This window comes from Schistocerca piceifrons, chromosome 8 (genome assembly GCF_021461385.2).
Source record: "Schistocerca piceifrons isolate TAMUIC-IGC-003096 chromosome 8, iqSchPice1.1, whole genome shotgun sequence".
NCBI lineage: Eukaryota > Metazoa > Arthropoda > Insecta > Orthoptera > Acrididae > Schistocerca > Schistocerca piceifrons.
Window position 1 is genome coordinate 419896742 of NC_060145.1, and position 14713 is coordinate 419911454.

Below are 14713 nucleotides of genomic sequence, written 5' to 3' on the forward strand. Positions count from 1 at the left end.
GTTACGATAAACCGCAATCGCGATAGGCAGCAATCCGACCTTTATCAAAGTCGGAAACGTGACGGTATGCATTTGTCCTCCTTACACGAGGTATCACAACAACGTTTCACCAGGCAACGCCGGTCAACTGCTGTTTGTGTATGAGAAATCGGATGGAAACTTTCGTCACGACAGCACGTTGTAGGTGTCGCCACCGGCGCCAAGCCTGTGTGAATGCTGTGAAAAGCTAATCATTTGCATACCACCGCATCTTCTGCCTGTCAGTTAAATTTCGCGTCTGTAGCAGGTCATCTTCGTAATGTAGCAATTTTAATGGCCAGTAGTGTACTTTCAGAAAAGACTTCCTGTCACTTAAATCTATACTCGATGATAAAAACTTTCTCTTCTTCCGAAAAACTTTACTTGCCCTTGCCAGGTCAAATTTTACATCCTCTCTACTTCGACCATCATCAGTTATTTTTCTCCCCAAATAGCAAAACTCATCTACTACTGCAAGTGTCTCATTTTCTAATATAATTCCCTCATCATCACCTAATTTAATTCCACTAAATTGAGTTGCTTTTGTTGATTTTCATGCTGTATCCTCCTTTCAAGAGACTGTCCATTCCGTTCAACTGCTCTTTCAGTTCATTTTCCGTCTCTGGCAGAATTACAATGTCATCGGCAAACTTCAAAGTTTTTATTTCTTCTTCATGCATTTTAACTCCTACTCCACATTTTTCTTTTGTTTCCTTTACTGCTTGCTCAATATACAGATTTAATAACACTGGGAATAGGTTACAACCCTTTCTTACTCCCTTCCCAACCACTGCTTCCCTTCCGTGCCCGTCGACTCTTATGATTTCCAACTGGTTTCTGTGGAAATTGTAAATAGTCTTTCGCTCCCTGTATTTGACCCCTGCCACGTTCAGAATTTGAAAGAGAGTATTGCAGTCAACATTGTAAAAAACTTTCTCTAAGTCTACAAATGCTAGAAACGTGGGTTTGCCTTTCCTTCATCTTCTACGATAAGTCGTAAGGTCAATATTGCCTCAGGTGTTCCAGCATTTACACGGAATCCTAACTGAGGATAGAATGATGAAGGATGTGAATGCCATAGCAAATTTCTCGGCTTCATAGAAGGTGTACGACTCAACACGATACGTCCGTCATAAACAGATATGCTTTGTATCGCCTGTCACGTGTACGAATTACGCAAGTGCCGGATATCGTCTTAGTAATCAGATACTGAACCGTTCCTTATCGAAGGAAGTGATGGCTGAGTTAAGGATACGGTTCGATAATAAATAAACGGCCACACAGCCACAAGACGTTGTGGGCTCTCTATTTCAGCCGCTACACTTGAGAGAAGCAAGCCGTTCAAGATGGTGAAACAATTCTCAGGAAAGAGCTACGCTCTCGACGTGGTCAGCTTGGAGAACATGGAGGCGTTCCTCGACGCCAGCGGTGAGTGAATTAACATTTATTAACTCTGGAACATATCTTATATCTACATTACGAAAAAGTAAAAAAAAAGGTATGGCTCTGTTTACCCTGCAGCAGAAAGGTCTGTACAGTTGGCTAGAGTTACGTGAAATGTAGGCGGAAAACAGTGAACACACTGCAGAGTTCTTGGACTTTTTCGAATAGAGTGTGCAATTACATAGAAAGTTTATAGGATTAGGTGGCATTAAATCAGTATATATGAAAACACAACTGCGTCATTCCGATCAAATTTTTCAAGCGGTTTACGGGGAGAACAAAGAAGGAGCCTCCACTAAGATTGCGCTAAACAAAAGGAGTCAAAAGCATTATCGGCTTATGCACGGATGGCCGACCCTTTGATCATCTTATGCACTAAGAAACATCATCGAAGCCTTAAACACCAGTCCACGTTTTAAAAGGACTTTCTTCAGAATTACTTCATTTAACAATGAAAGACTGCTTTACTGAGATTAAGTATCATGGACTGACCTATGCAAACGTCGTAGAATTATGTTGAGGAAAAAACAGAACACCTTGAACGACTGAAGATAGGACGTCCATACAGAACATGTAGAGTGGTATGTTCTGGAGAAATGATTAGCATTTGAACAACGTCGGCTCGCGGTTTCAGTGTCAACACCAATATCGCGGCGCAACACCACCTACCGGTAAGATGTGCCTGCGACCCTCGTTCTCGCTATACGGCAAAGGTAATGGATCAGTGGAGGTTGAGCAGACGTGCAGGATGCCTCGCATGCATGAAGCGTGCTGTCAAATCAGTGAGTCTGAAAGAGGGCGCAGATTGACATGAGAGAATGTGATGCATGCATCCGATAAACTGCTGCTTGTGTGGGACGAAGTGTCTCGACAGTACAACTGGTGTATGCCGAACGCTTCACGGAAAGCTGTAGAACACGACGAGATGGATCAGGTCGCACCACCCAGACCACGCACCGAGGACATGGAAGCCTCATCCTTATGTCATTACAGATCAGATGTGTGTCTGCGTCCTCCTCGGCTATAACAATACATCGTACACTATTAGGGTTGACAGTCTGTCGCAGTTCATTACGGCATGGCTTACGTAAGCGCCACCTTTCACGAATGTGCAGAAACATGCTAGGCAGCGGTGGTGTATGAAACGACTCCATCGCAGACAGCAACGGTATCAGATAGTGTTTTCGGACGAATCCAGGTTCTGTGTGTTTGAAAAAGATGGCCGCTTGCTGGTTCGCTACAGAAGTCGGGAACAGCATCTTAGTGACTGCATTTGCGCAAGAAATACAGCGCAAAATCAAGACCTTATGCTGTGAGATGCCATTGGGTACAAATAAAAATCACATTTGGTGCATGTCCAGGACACTGACTAGTGCGACCTTCAAGAATGACATCCTGCCACCCGTAGCTATACCCTATCTGCACAACACCCCAGACGACATTTTTCACCAAGACAACGCACGACGAGAGGTTGCCGCAAAACACATTACAGGATGTCGTCCTTTTGCCCCGGCCCACCTGACCACCAGGCTTGTCGCCACTCGAAAACATGTGGGATATGGTGAAACGACAGGTGCAGCGCCGTGACCCAATGCCAAGCACCACAGATGAACCTTGGAACCAGATGAACGCAGCATGTATGGCTACACTACAGGACACCATTCGCGTCTTACACGCGTCAATGCCACCAAGCGTGGAAGAAGCTATGACGGTGCATGGCGGACCCTGTGCCTACTAGGCAACAGAACACGTTCTGAACCGAGGTGACTAAATGCTAATCATTTCTGCAGAACATACTAATGTTCAATTCTGTGAATATGAGCGTCTTATTCAGGATTTTATGTTTTTCTGGGCATGAGTGTATCAATGGTACGAGGGACTCCCAGAGGAGAGAGTCTTACTTTAGACGTAGAAAGACTCCTGCACTGTCACAAAGTAGTACAAACGACGCATGACAGTTTTAGAATTTTTGAAACCCATGAATTTGGCATATTCAAAAATGAAAAACATAATGGAAAATTTTAACTGTCATATCATCTGGGGGTATAACAGTACAGACAGAAATGGCGAACAACTATGGGCAGAGCAAGAAGACAAACTCCTACACGATTCGAAGCATCGGGGATGTAATCTGAACAATATACAGATCCGGAGTGCCCTCGACCAATAAACATGTCGTGAAATTTGTAGAAGATCCGATACCCAGAGCTCAACATTGGGCAGTCACAAGTGGTATCAGATGGTCTATGACTCTGAAAATGTTTCACTTTAATCGTGTTTCAAGTTCAAGAAGGCAAGGTGGAATGATTTCGAACTAGAGATAGAGCAAGTGATAACGAATGACATAAAATTACAGGATTTTTGTAGACGTAACGGAGAGAATATCACGTAAGCATATTATACGGTAAGGCAGGACTCTAAACCTAGTGGGACTAACACAGTACGTCAAACAGTTACTCAGTGAGTACCGAGAACACTTTGACGAAGACTCCTTTGCTAAAAGAAGCCAAAACCGCAGGCGAAGTCTAGACCGCACCACACAATGATGGAAGGAAAGAAAAATAGATGGAACTGCTGAATGATCTGGACATGACGCATGATAAGGGGTTTTCTCTTTGGGTCATCAGTCATCTAACGGCCGGTGTGACCAAGCGGTTCTAGGCGCTGCAGTCTGGAACCACACAACCGCTACGGTCGCAGGTACGAATCCTGCGTCGGGCATGGATTGGTGCAGTGCCCTTAGGTTAGTTAGGTTTAAGTAGTTCTAAGTTCAATGGGAGTGCTGACCTCAGAAGTTAAGTCCCATAGTGCTCACAGCTATCTGAACCATTTCCCCATCAGTCATCTGACTAGTCGGCTGCGGCTCGGCATGGTCTCTTCTCCTGTGGCAAGCTCTATTTCACAGTAGCACTTGCACCCTACTTCTTCAATTACCTGTAGGATATATTCCTGTCTTTGTCTTCCCCTTCCCCTAGAGTTTTTACCCTTTACAGATCCCTCTAGTCCCATGGAAGCCACTCCATAGTGTCTTAAAAACCACACATCAAAAAAAGTTTTCCACCACCTCGGATCCGAGAGTGCCGGAGCCTGTACAGAAAATATAATAGAGTTCAATATAAACATAATTTCCGCCCTTTTTATTGTTCATGGCAACCACACATTGCGTGTTGTACCACCATACAGCGATACCTTCAGATTGCTGTACACACCGGTACCTCTACTACCCAGTAGCGTGTCCTCCTGCACTGATACACGACTGTATTCGTCGTGGCATACTATCCACAAGTTCATGATGCACTGTTAGTCCAGATTGTCCCTCTTCTCGACGGCGATACGGCGGCGTAGATCCCTCGGAGTCGTTGGTGGGTCACGTCGTCCATAAACAGGCCTTTTCAATCTATCCGAGGCATATTCGATAGGGTTCATGTCTGGAGAACATGCTGGCCACTCTTGTCGAGCGATGTCGTTATCCTGAAGGAAGTCACTCACTTTATGGACTCGCGAATTTTCGTTCATGAAGACAAATGCCATGCCGCCAAAATGCTGCCGATATGGTTGCACTATCGGTTGGAGGATGGCACGCACAGATCGTACAGCCATTACGGCGCCTTCCGTGACCACCAGGACAATACATCGGCCCCACATAATGCCACCCCAAAACGCAGGGAAGCTCCACCTTGCTACACTCGCTGGACAATGTGTCTAAGGCATTCAGCCTGACCGAATTGCCTGCAAACACGTCTTTGACGATTGTCTGGTTGAGGGCATATGCGACACTCATGGTGAAGAGAACGTGATGCCAATCCGCAGCAGTCCATTCGTCACGTTGTTGGGCCCATCTGTACCTCGCTGCATGGTGTCGTGGTTGCAAAGATGGACCATGGCATGGACGATGGGAGTGAAGGTGCCCGTCATGCAGCCTATTGCGCAGTTTGAGTCGTAACACGTCGTCCTGTGGCTGCACGAAAGGCGTTATTCAACGTGCTGGCGTTGCTGACAGGGTTCCTCCAAGCCATAATCCGTGGATAGCGGTCATTCACTACAGTGGTAGTCCTTGGGCGGCCTGAGCTAGAGATGTCATCTCCTCGTCCGAACAACATCGCTTTTGTTCACTCCTAGACGTCTGGACACCTCATTGTTGAGAGTCCTTCGTGACACAAGGTAAGAATGCGGATGCGATCGAAACGCGGTATTGACCGTCTTGTCATGGTTGAACTACAGGCAACACGAGCCGTGTACCTCCTTCCTGGTGGAATGACCTGAACTGATCGGCTTCGGTCCCCCTCCGTCCAATAGCCACTGTCCATGCACGATTATTTACATCTATTGGCGCGTTTAGTGACGTCTCTGAACAGTCAAACGGACTGTATCTGTGTTACAATATCCACAGTCAACCTCTATCATCACGAGTTCTGGGAACCGAGGTGATGCAAAACTTTTTTTGATCTGTGTACATCCTATCATCCAGTACCTTCATCTTGCCAGTATTTTCCATAAGTTCCTTTCTTCGCTGATTGTATAGAGAATCTTCTCATGTCCTGTATTATCAGTTCGTCCAATTTTCTGGCAGCACGGCATGTCAAACGCTTCGATTCTGTTATGTTCCAGTTTTTTCACAGTCCACGATTCACTACCATACAAAACTGTGCTCCAAAATTCTTTTTTAAATGTAAGCCCACGTTTCATGCTATCAGACTTTTTCGGCCAGGAGTACCTTCTTTCCCTGTTCTAGTCTGCTTTGTATGTCCTTCTTGCTTCCTCCACCGTGGATTATTTTGATTCCAAGGTATGAGAATTCCTTAACTTCGTACAGCAAACGTCCATGAAAATTAATAAAGAACAGCAGCAATTATCCACAGGATGACACGTGGTCGGTTGGTCCCGATGGGCCACTTGTGGCCTGAAGACGGGGGCCTTTTAGCAATTATCCAGGTGTAGCTCGATATAATTCCAACTATGTTATACCAAACCAACTTCCTTATCATGTCATTAACAATGAGTAAATAATGAATAAAATAAAATCACGATAAGTGCTAAGAGAAAGAGAAGAACACAAGATGATAGGAGAACCAACCATCTCCATAGAGTAACTAAGGAAGCAATAAACCAGACACAGGAAAACAAAGCAGCAAGCCCGGACGATATTCGAACTGAACAAATTTAACGTTTTGATCTGGTGACTAAGAACCGGTTAATGAAAATGTTCAGTATGTCCTTTCTGGACTACCGGATCCAAAGGTTATGGCGAAACACCCACTTAGTGGATTTGCTTAAACATGGGAAGGAACCCTCAGATCCGAAAACTTTCGCTCAGCATCCGTCCTACCCTATTATTACAGAATTTTTTAACGAATGCTTTATAAGAAAGTCGCAGGAAAAATAAACGAGATGATAAAACCAGAAGAGGCAATTTTCAGGCCTGGAAATCATACTGTGGACAAATACTTAAATTTACTCAGCTCATAGAAGATAGCTGTGCGAAACAGTTTTTGATGCGAGACTTTTTCATTGATTTAACAGCAGCGTATGCAACAGTTAACCACAAAAAAATTACTTTGCACATTGTGTAAATTAACAAAAGACTTTAGACCCACTTGCCTAATAATAGGAAGTTCAGTGTCACCCTACAACAGAAAAACTGCAGATGGAGAAATAAAAAAGGATAATACAGCTTACCGGGGGAAGCGTATTGGCTCCTCTGTTATACAAAGTTCATACCAACGATATACCAAATTATTCGTCTATATGAACAGGATGTTAATCACGTTCGGGGGTAAAAATTTGCTGAGACAGAAATTAAACTCTCGAAAGCCTTGGAGAACCTTATAATATACCCAGAGCAATCTAACAGTCTGCTGAAACCGAATCCTAAGAAGAACCGTCTCTGCAGTTCTCATCTCTACAATTAAGAATCTACAGCAAAGATTTACATAAAATGGGGGGGGGGGGGAGGGGGGGACGTGCCCCTGGAGCATGAACCTAATCCGATCTAGGTGTCAGATTTGACGGTACTCTTTCTTTGAAACACCACTTCACTGAATGAAATGGAAAAGGTATCTCAGGGAGCTATCTACTGAGAAACTGACTGGTACATCATGGGCAAAGCATCCCGAGTTTTTAAATGCCACTGCAGTGGGCTAGTGTATACCGCTGAGGTGAGAAACATCAGCTCATTCAAATAAAGTAGACGTTTTCCTTAATGAGACAGCAAGAATTATTACTGGATGCTTGAGACATATACCGTTGGCCGCTGTTTACCCTTTCGCAAATATAGCTACATCCCAAACTTCATAAACAGTTGCTGCAGACGAAGAATTGTAGATGCGAACAGAAGGCCCAAGACGTACGCTACACTTGGTATCCCAGGAGGAAAGGTCGGTATTCATGGATGTGATGGGATCCACCTTTCGAGGCAAGAAGGTACAGTAAACATGCGCTCTGAAGTGCATACATTAAGAGCTATGAGCACTTGTTCAACTTCGCTATCTGTTATGCTGCAGGCTCTGTACTTCCCTTATTTTGAAAGGAGGTAGTATGAAAAAACAGGAAACAATTATTCAGTGAACATGACCTCTAAAATGCATAACTTAAGAGCTATGGGCACTTGTTCTGTAGAAAAAGTGTATCTCCCAGCATCTAAGATGAGCAAGTGCTCATGTAACGACTTTAGAGCCCATGTTAACTCGACACATTTTCTTGTTTTGGCCCGTACTACCACATTTCAAAATATGTAAAGCAAAGAGCCTGCAGTAGTAGGGATTGCTTTCACAGTATCAAAGATGAAAGACAGCTCGTAGCTCATATGATTTGCATTTCAGAGTTCTTATTTACTAGTGTTTTGTGCTTAGAATGATCCTTTCTGTCATATCCTTGAATAATGACCATCCACCTGGGGCAACCTCGATAACCACACTGTTTTCACCCCCCACCCCCACCCCTTTACAACCACACTTGAGATCCGACTTCTAGAGCCATCTGTACGGCCGGAGACACCAGTTAACTTTATTTACGAATTGAAAGAAGGTCCGTGAGGGCCTCAGACTTGCATACCCCACTTGAAGAACATTCAGTCGCCTATGATAAGGAGTCTCTAAATGCGAAAAGATCCTTAATAAATAGGAATATGTAGAGGACGACTTATGAGACTCCTCTTGTACGAAGCAGTAAATTTGCAAGACTTAAGTTTTACCGCAGGACAGCACTGTAAAAACTGCAGAGTACTGGAATGGGAAGAATTAGTGCACAACTGACACGGAATGTAAAGTAATTAAGTACTGGATTATCATTATTTTTCAGAACCTCTGGTATGAACATATATTGACAAATATTCGCCGTTATTAAATTGCCATACACGTCCTACTTTCTTGAAACGTGGTGCGGAAAACAATGTCAGTTAACTAAAAAATGGAAAACAGCATGGAAGAACGCTGGAATGGTCAATTACAAAACCTTTAGCAAATCAAAGTTCTCTGGTACCTCCTGCTATCATAAACAGCTGATAGCATTTCGAACAGAAATCTGTGCACGCGTTCTCAACTGAGATATTTGATGTATGTCATTGTCTCACGACTTTATAACAAAGGCTACATGAGGATATTAACGTACCGTTATGGATGACGACATCAATATTTTTTATTTTAGAGAAGTTAATTTACTCACGATTTACACATCAAATCGCTGATTGTATGGGAAAAGAACAGATCAACTGATATTGATATTTAAAGAATGGAAAGAACATCCTATGGTAGGCTGAAACTATCTTGGAAGAGTGAGCTGGAAACTAGTGTCATGTAGACGAATGTGTAAATGTTTTGGCTGGAGTCACCTCTAAACTTGAGGTGAAAATAGCGACGCATTCAGGGTTTGTTTTCTATTCATCACTTTGGGAGAAAACGTACACAGTTTACCTGAGAACAAAATATTAGGAATTCAAACCATAGACAGCTGCAGACCAGAACTTAGTAACAAGAAATTTCGATTCTGTGTTTTCTTGCACCAGACATAAAAAAATTCTTTAATCTGAGCATTGGTTAACGCTGGGGATCCCTTTCCAACATCGTTGCAATCTTCTTTGAAAGCATAAAAGTTGTGCTGTATTATATACAACTGATCAACCACTTTTCTGTATGACTGCCATGTGTATTTCTATTTAGAATACAATTATTTTGTGTGTAGCTATTAAGAATATTCTGTGTAAATGAATCATTGTAAGTGATACGTCATCTCAGAAAAAAAAAGCTACTCAACATCAATGCGCCTAACTGTAGCTCTTCTTAACATATGAATAGATATAATTGACTGTTAGAAGTGTGCTGTGTGTTCAGATCCACATACATTAATAAAAAGCTAAAACCAGCTAAAAGTTTCTAGGGCCAGAAAAATTTGATTTTATACGTTTCATGTAATTATTGGCCGCATTCAAAAATGTAAAATAATGTTATGACCTGCTCATTACGAGACGTAATCCAACGTTAAAGTTTTAGTGCTATAAGTCCTGTTTTAAAGTTAGAGATTGTGTACATGTCTAGAAACATCGTATCTCATGCTTTGCACGTTACCCAGGCTCATCCTGCATTTGAAAATCAGAACACTTGACACACAATTTCAAACCTTTTCGAAACTTTTTCTCGCTGATACCAAAAACAGAAAATAATGAAATCATATAAATTTTTCCTGTTTTGCAGTTCATGCAGTAAAAACTGATCATCAGGCACGATGTTTTATTACTTCCTTACTAGTAAGTCCGCTTGGAACACATTTTGGACACAGTAGGCATAAATGCCACAGATTGTGGCTGCAATATTATATTTTATGCAGCACATAGTGCAGGATGTGGGACGTTGTAGACATTGATATACGTGAAAAACTAAGTATTCTTAAAATTATCGCAAATTTACCAGATTATACTCATCCAGTGTTTCATCATGAGAGCACCAGCTTCAAACACGTGAAATATAATTTCAAGACTTTTCTAAAGTTGTTCTCCCTTAAAAGCTCACAAAATAATGAAAGAAAACAAGTTTTCAATTAGTAAATGTTCATTTTGCATTCAGTAAAAAGATCGGCATCAAGAGTGACTTTTCAGTTTATTATTTCTTTACCACCAATTACATACGTGTACGATCAATTACTTAATGGATCAGGGTAGAAGGTTACGGGTTTATAACATGTTGGACCATGTAATCTTAGGACAAAGATGATATAAACTGATGTTAATAACGAAACATCTTGTGAGTAAAGGAAACTCGCATTACACAAAAGCATATCATTAGAATTATGTATGGAGCTCATCTGCAATGTGAGTAATCATTTTAAGCATGTGTACATCTTCCATTGTTATCTAACACCAACTATCTATGGAATATGTGACAGTAGTCCTGTAGTGTTTACTTATCACAGATTGAAAATACAACTTCAGTTGTAAGACTCTTTTTAGTAAAAGCACGACCAGTTTCAGGCTCTTATATGCCCATCATCAGGTGCTATACTGAAACTAAACTAGAGACCAGAACTAATAATAGCTTTTATATGTAGCAGTGCACAAAAAAACAGAAATTAAGTTCCATATAACGTTTTAGAAACTAGCAGTTGAGCTAGGTGTGGTAAAACTTAAGTCAATGTCGAAGTGACTCCAGACAATACTACAGAAGGCTGCCTGGGTAAAGAAATATGCAATGAACACCAGGACAGTTATACTTTGCGCTGTGACCCCTAGCACCCCGGTGGGCGAGTGCAGGATGGGGTGTATCACCAGCAACTGCAAAAGATGCAGTAGCATACACGAAGGTGGAAGCAAACTGATAAACCAGAATGGCAAATGTACTGCCATTTGTTTATGGGAAGAAGAACGTGGGACCACTAGCCCCCTGCTATTTTATGTATACTACTACTTGTAAAAGTTATTACTAGCTCCGGTCTCTTGTTTATTTTCAGTATAAGACCTGGTGATGGGCATGTAAGATCCCGAAACCGGTATTGTTTCAAATAAAAATAACCTTACAACTGAAGCCGTATTATCAACCTCTGCTAGAATCCTCAGTTGCGGATGATCCTCTGACGGGCTGTTTGTAGTGTTTACTTAATTTTTCCCCACAGGAGTGACAGATGCCACACACCGCCAGCTGGCTCTGTCAGCGAAGGACACCCTGACACTGACACTGGAGGGTGACAAGGTGACGGACGTGACCCAGCTGGGCGAGTACAAACACGTGCTGACATACCGCCTGGGGGAGGAGTTCACAGAGGACACGGCCGGCCGCAAGAGGAAGAGCACCGTCACCCAGAGGGGCGCTGACACGCTGGTCAAGGTCGAGAAGTACGAAGACGGCAAGACCGTCACCATAGAGAAGACCTTCAGCGCCGACAAGATGGTCGCGGTGAGTCCCAACACTACACTCCCACTCTCAGCACTCCCTCTTTTATACCTGCTCTTATCATGTGTCGTATATGAGTGAACATTGTGCTGTCACATATTACTGAGTATTGAATAAATTAACAGAAGCATTTTATTTCTGATATTACAAGCCATAGATGCTGAAAATTGTTTAGTGTCAGATTGAAATAAGGCTTAATTAATGAAAGTGAGCACAGACAATGAACAAGTCACACATCCTCAGATGCTGCTGTCAGTTTTAATCAGCATTCTGAATTCATGAAGATGTGCCTCAAAAAACTAATAATTTTTATGAAAGCTTGTAAAAACTGACTTCTGGAAGAGAATCTCGATTAGAATAATTTGATCCTATATATCGCCTACAATTATTTTGATGAAGTACACTCACAGAATGCTAGGACTATCAAATGCAGTATCATCTTTTGTTCTTGTTCTATGTAGCTGTGCCTATAATATTGTTGAGTATACTGCTTTATCTTCAGTCACGTTTGGTGTTAACGGTCATTACTACTTTCTTTTGCTGTTCGTCCTTCACAGTTTATGTGGCATTTCTACAATCTCAGGATTAAACAGTTTTGAAATTTATTTGTATTCTCTATCAGACAATACAGAGTATCCTTACTGAAAATGTGACTAACACTCTGAACTTCATTCAGTGAGTGATCTACTTCGTCTTCGAATGTCAGATGACTGAATTCTCAGTTCTTCTTGTCAAGCATTCAGTAAAGAACTTGATCAGAGTAATCAATACAACAGTAGTATTAACTGTCATCCTCATAAATGTTACCTACAACAGCAGCGAAAATTTTCGTATTTTATTATCATATAATTTGTATTCGCATATATTCTCTCTCTCTCTCTCACACACTCTCTCTCTCTCTCTCTCTCTCTCTCTCTCTCTCTCTCTCTCACACACACACACACACACACACACACACACACACACACACACACACACACACACACAAGAATTTATTCAAATGGACTCTGGCCTCAAAAGCTTTTGTCCTCACATTAAAAACTAATTTAGTGATGAACTACGAAATCACTGTAAACAAAGTCAAGTTATCAGAATTTGATTTCTTACCTATAATGTTATGTATATTCGTTATTTCACTAAATATCAGTATTAATCAACTGAAAAAATTTAGTCCTTTAAGGCATGGCAGGCAAAGATATCCACAATGACTCATAATAAATAGAAATAATAAACAGATTGATATACTGTGTCATAATAAAATAGTTGTATTTGCCTTATTATTGCCAGTTTCGTTACATTATAGAAAAGGTACAACAAGAAAACAGCGCAATGCTTTTTCTTATCCAGTTTTTTTTTTCTTTTACAGACCCTCACTATCGGCAACGTCACAGCAAAAAGGATCTACAAGGCAGTTTGAACTCTGTTTTTGAAAATACAGTGTATTTATTGTGTATACATTGAGAAACTTTCATCGAAAAGATATCCTGACTGTACCTCATCGCTATCTCTTAAGTTATTATATTTTTGTAGTTTGTTTCACGAATAAATTAACGTTAAAACGTTGAGATCCGATCCTATTTGTCACCAATTCTGTTGCTTTATTTTAAAATACAGAGCAAAGCGACTAGTATGTAACATGTTGCAGACTGATTCCGGAATTAATAGAGTGAGTACTGGAAAATGCCGTCAAACCTGTTCTCTAAAGTGCTCCTTACACACCGTAGGATGTGGAGGAGTGCTTGGTGGGTGAAGGGCTGAATATTTCTTTGCTACAGTAACATACATGCAATTTATGTGTTTTCTCTGCAAGATGGCAGACTGATTCCAGTTTGTTGGATAGATGTGTAACCAACTACTATAGTAATAACACCCAACGATAGCTGCTACAGCAAGACGTAACATGGACCGTCATTGTAAGAAGAGAAATACACTGTGCAATACGACACGTGAATAGTGGACATTTCGTGCACGCCATAAGCGACAACGGCTTTCAGTCAGCTTTCTTCATCTTACCTGCCGCCTTATTCGTATAGTCAACAACTCTGCTCTAAAGACGATATGCATTAGATATTTCTGCCACAAATATGCCAACATTTGGCAGGAGCTAATTTTTATCGAGTAATATTTTCCTCACTTCCCTTAAATTACTTCTAACGTCCTTTTATTAACGAAATTCAAGAAGATTTACTACATAAACTATCCTAAAACCTTCTCTTTGAATGTATCTTCTCTGCCCAAATACTCTTCTTCATTGCTTCCCATTATTCTCAAGCTAACCTTTTTGCTTGTAATCCATCTACAGAACTGAGCAGCATTAAGTCTTTTTTTACGAAAAGATATTATTGGTGCTCTATATGCTATAACTAGCACTTGGTGATTGTTACGTTGGACATTTATTTTTGGTGTATTCTTTTATTTCTCATCTTAAACTGAGCACACGGAAAGTTGCAGTGTTGATAAGCAGAATTTATCATCAATACTGAACTACTAACCAGCACTATGTCAGAAAGATAAGTTTCGATCAGCAGCTAGTTACAAACACCGATGAAGGCGGTGTTCAAAAGAGCAAAAAGGAAAAATAGAAAGCAGTGTAGCAATTATGTTGTTATATAAATGTTCAGCAACACATAGCTACTTCATAGTCTGACTTGCCACAATATCTATCATTATTTATGTAGTGACGTTTCACCATATTGCTTCTGGATGGATTCTAGATGCTGTTGCGACTCTGTATTTGTGGAATTTCTGTAAAGATATCCATAACTACAAACACTTTTCAATATTCTGCTTCTACTTACTGGTAATCAAATCATCATTCAATCGTAAACCGATTCGTGAACAATCGTTTTCATACCATTTGATAGAAAAAATACCAATTG

The 14713-nt window shown here is 41.2% G+C and overlaps 1 protein-coding gene across 1 annotated transcript; it reads left to right on the forward strand.

Annotated features, from left to right (window-relative positions):
- The first annotated feature begins 1364 nt into the window (after positions 1–1364).
- LOC124712405 (fatty acid-binding protein, muscle-like) lies at positions 1365–13251 on the forward strand. Its single transcript, XM_047242700.1, has 3 exons — positions 1365–1446; positions 11557–11837; positions 13201–13251. Exons 1-3 carry the CDS (start codon positions 1365–1367, stop codon positions 13249–13251), a joined length of 414 nt encoding a protein of 137 aa, XP_047098656.1.
- The last annotated feature ends 1462 nt before the right edge of the window (positions 13252–14713 follow it).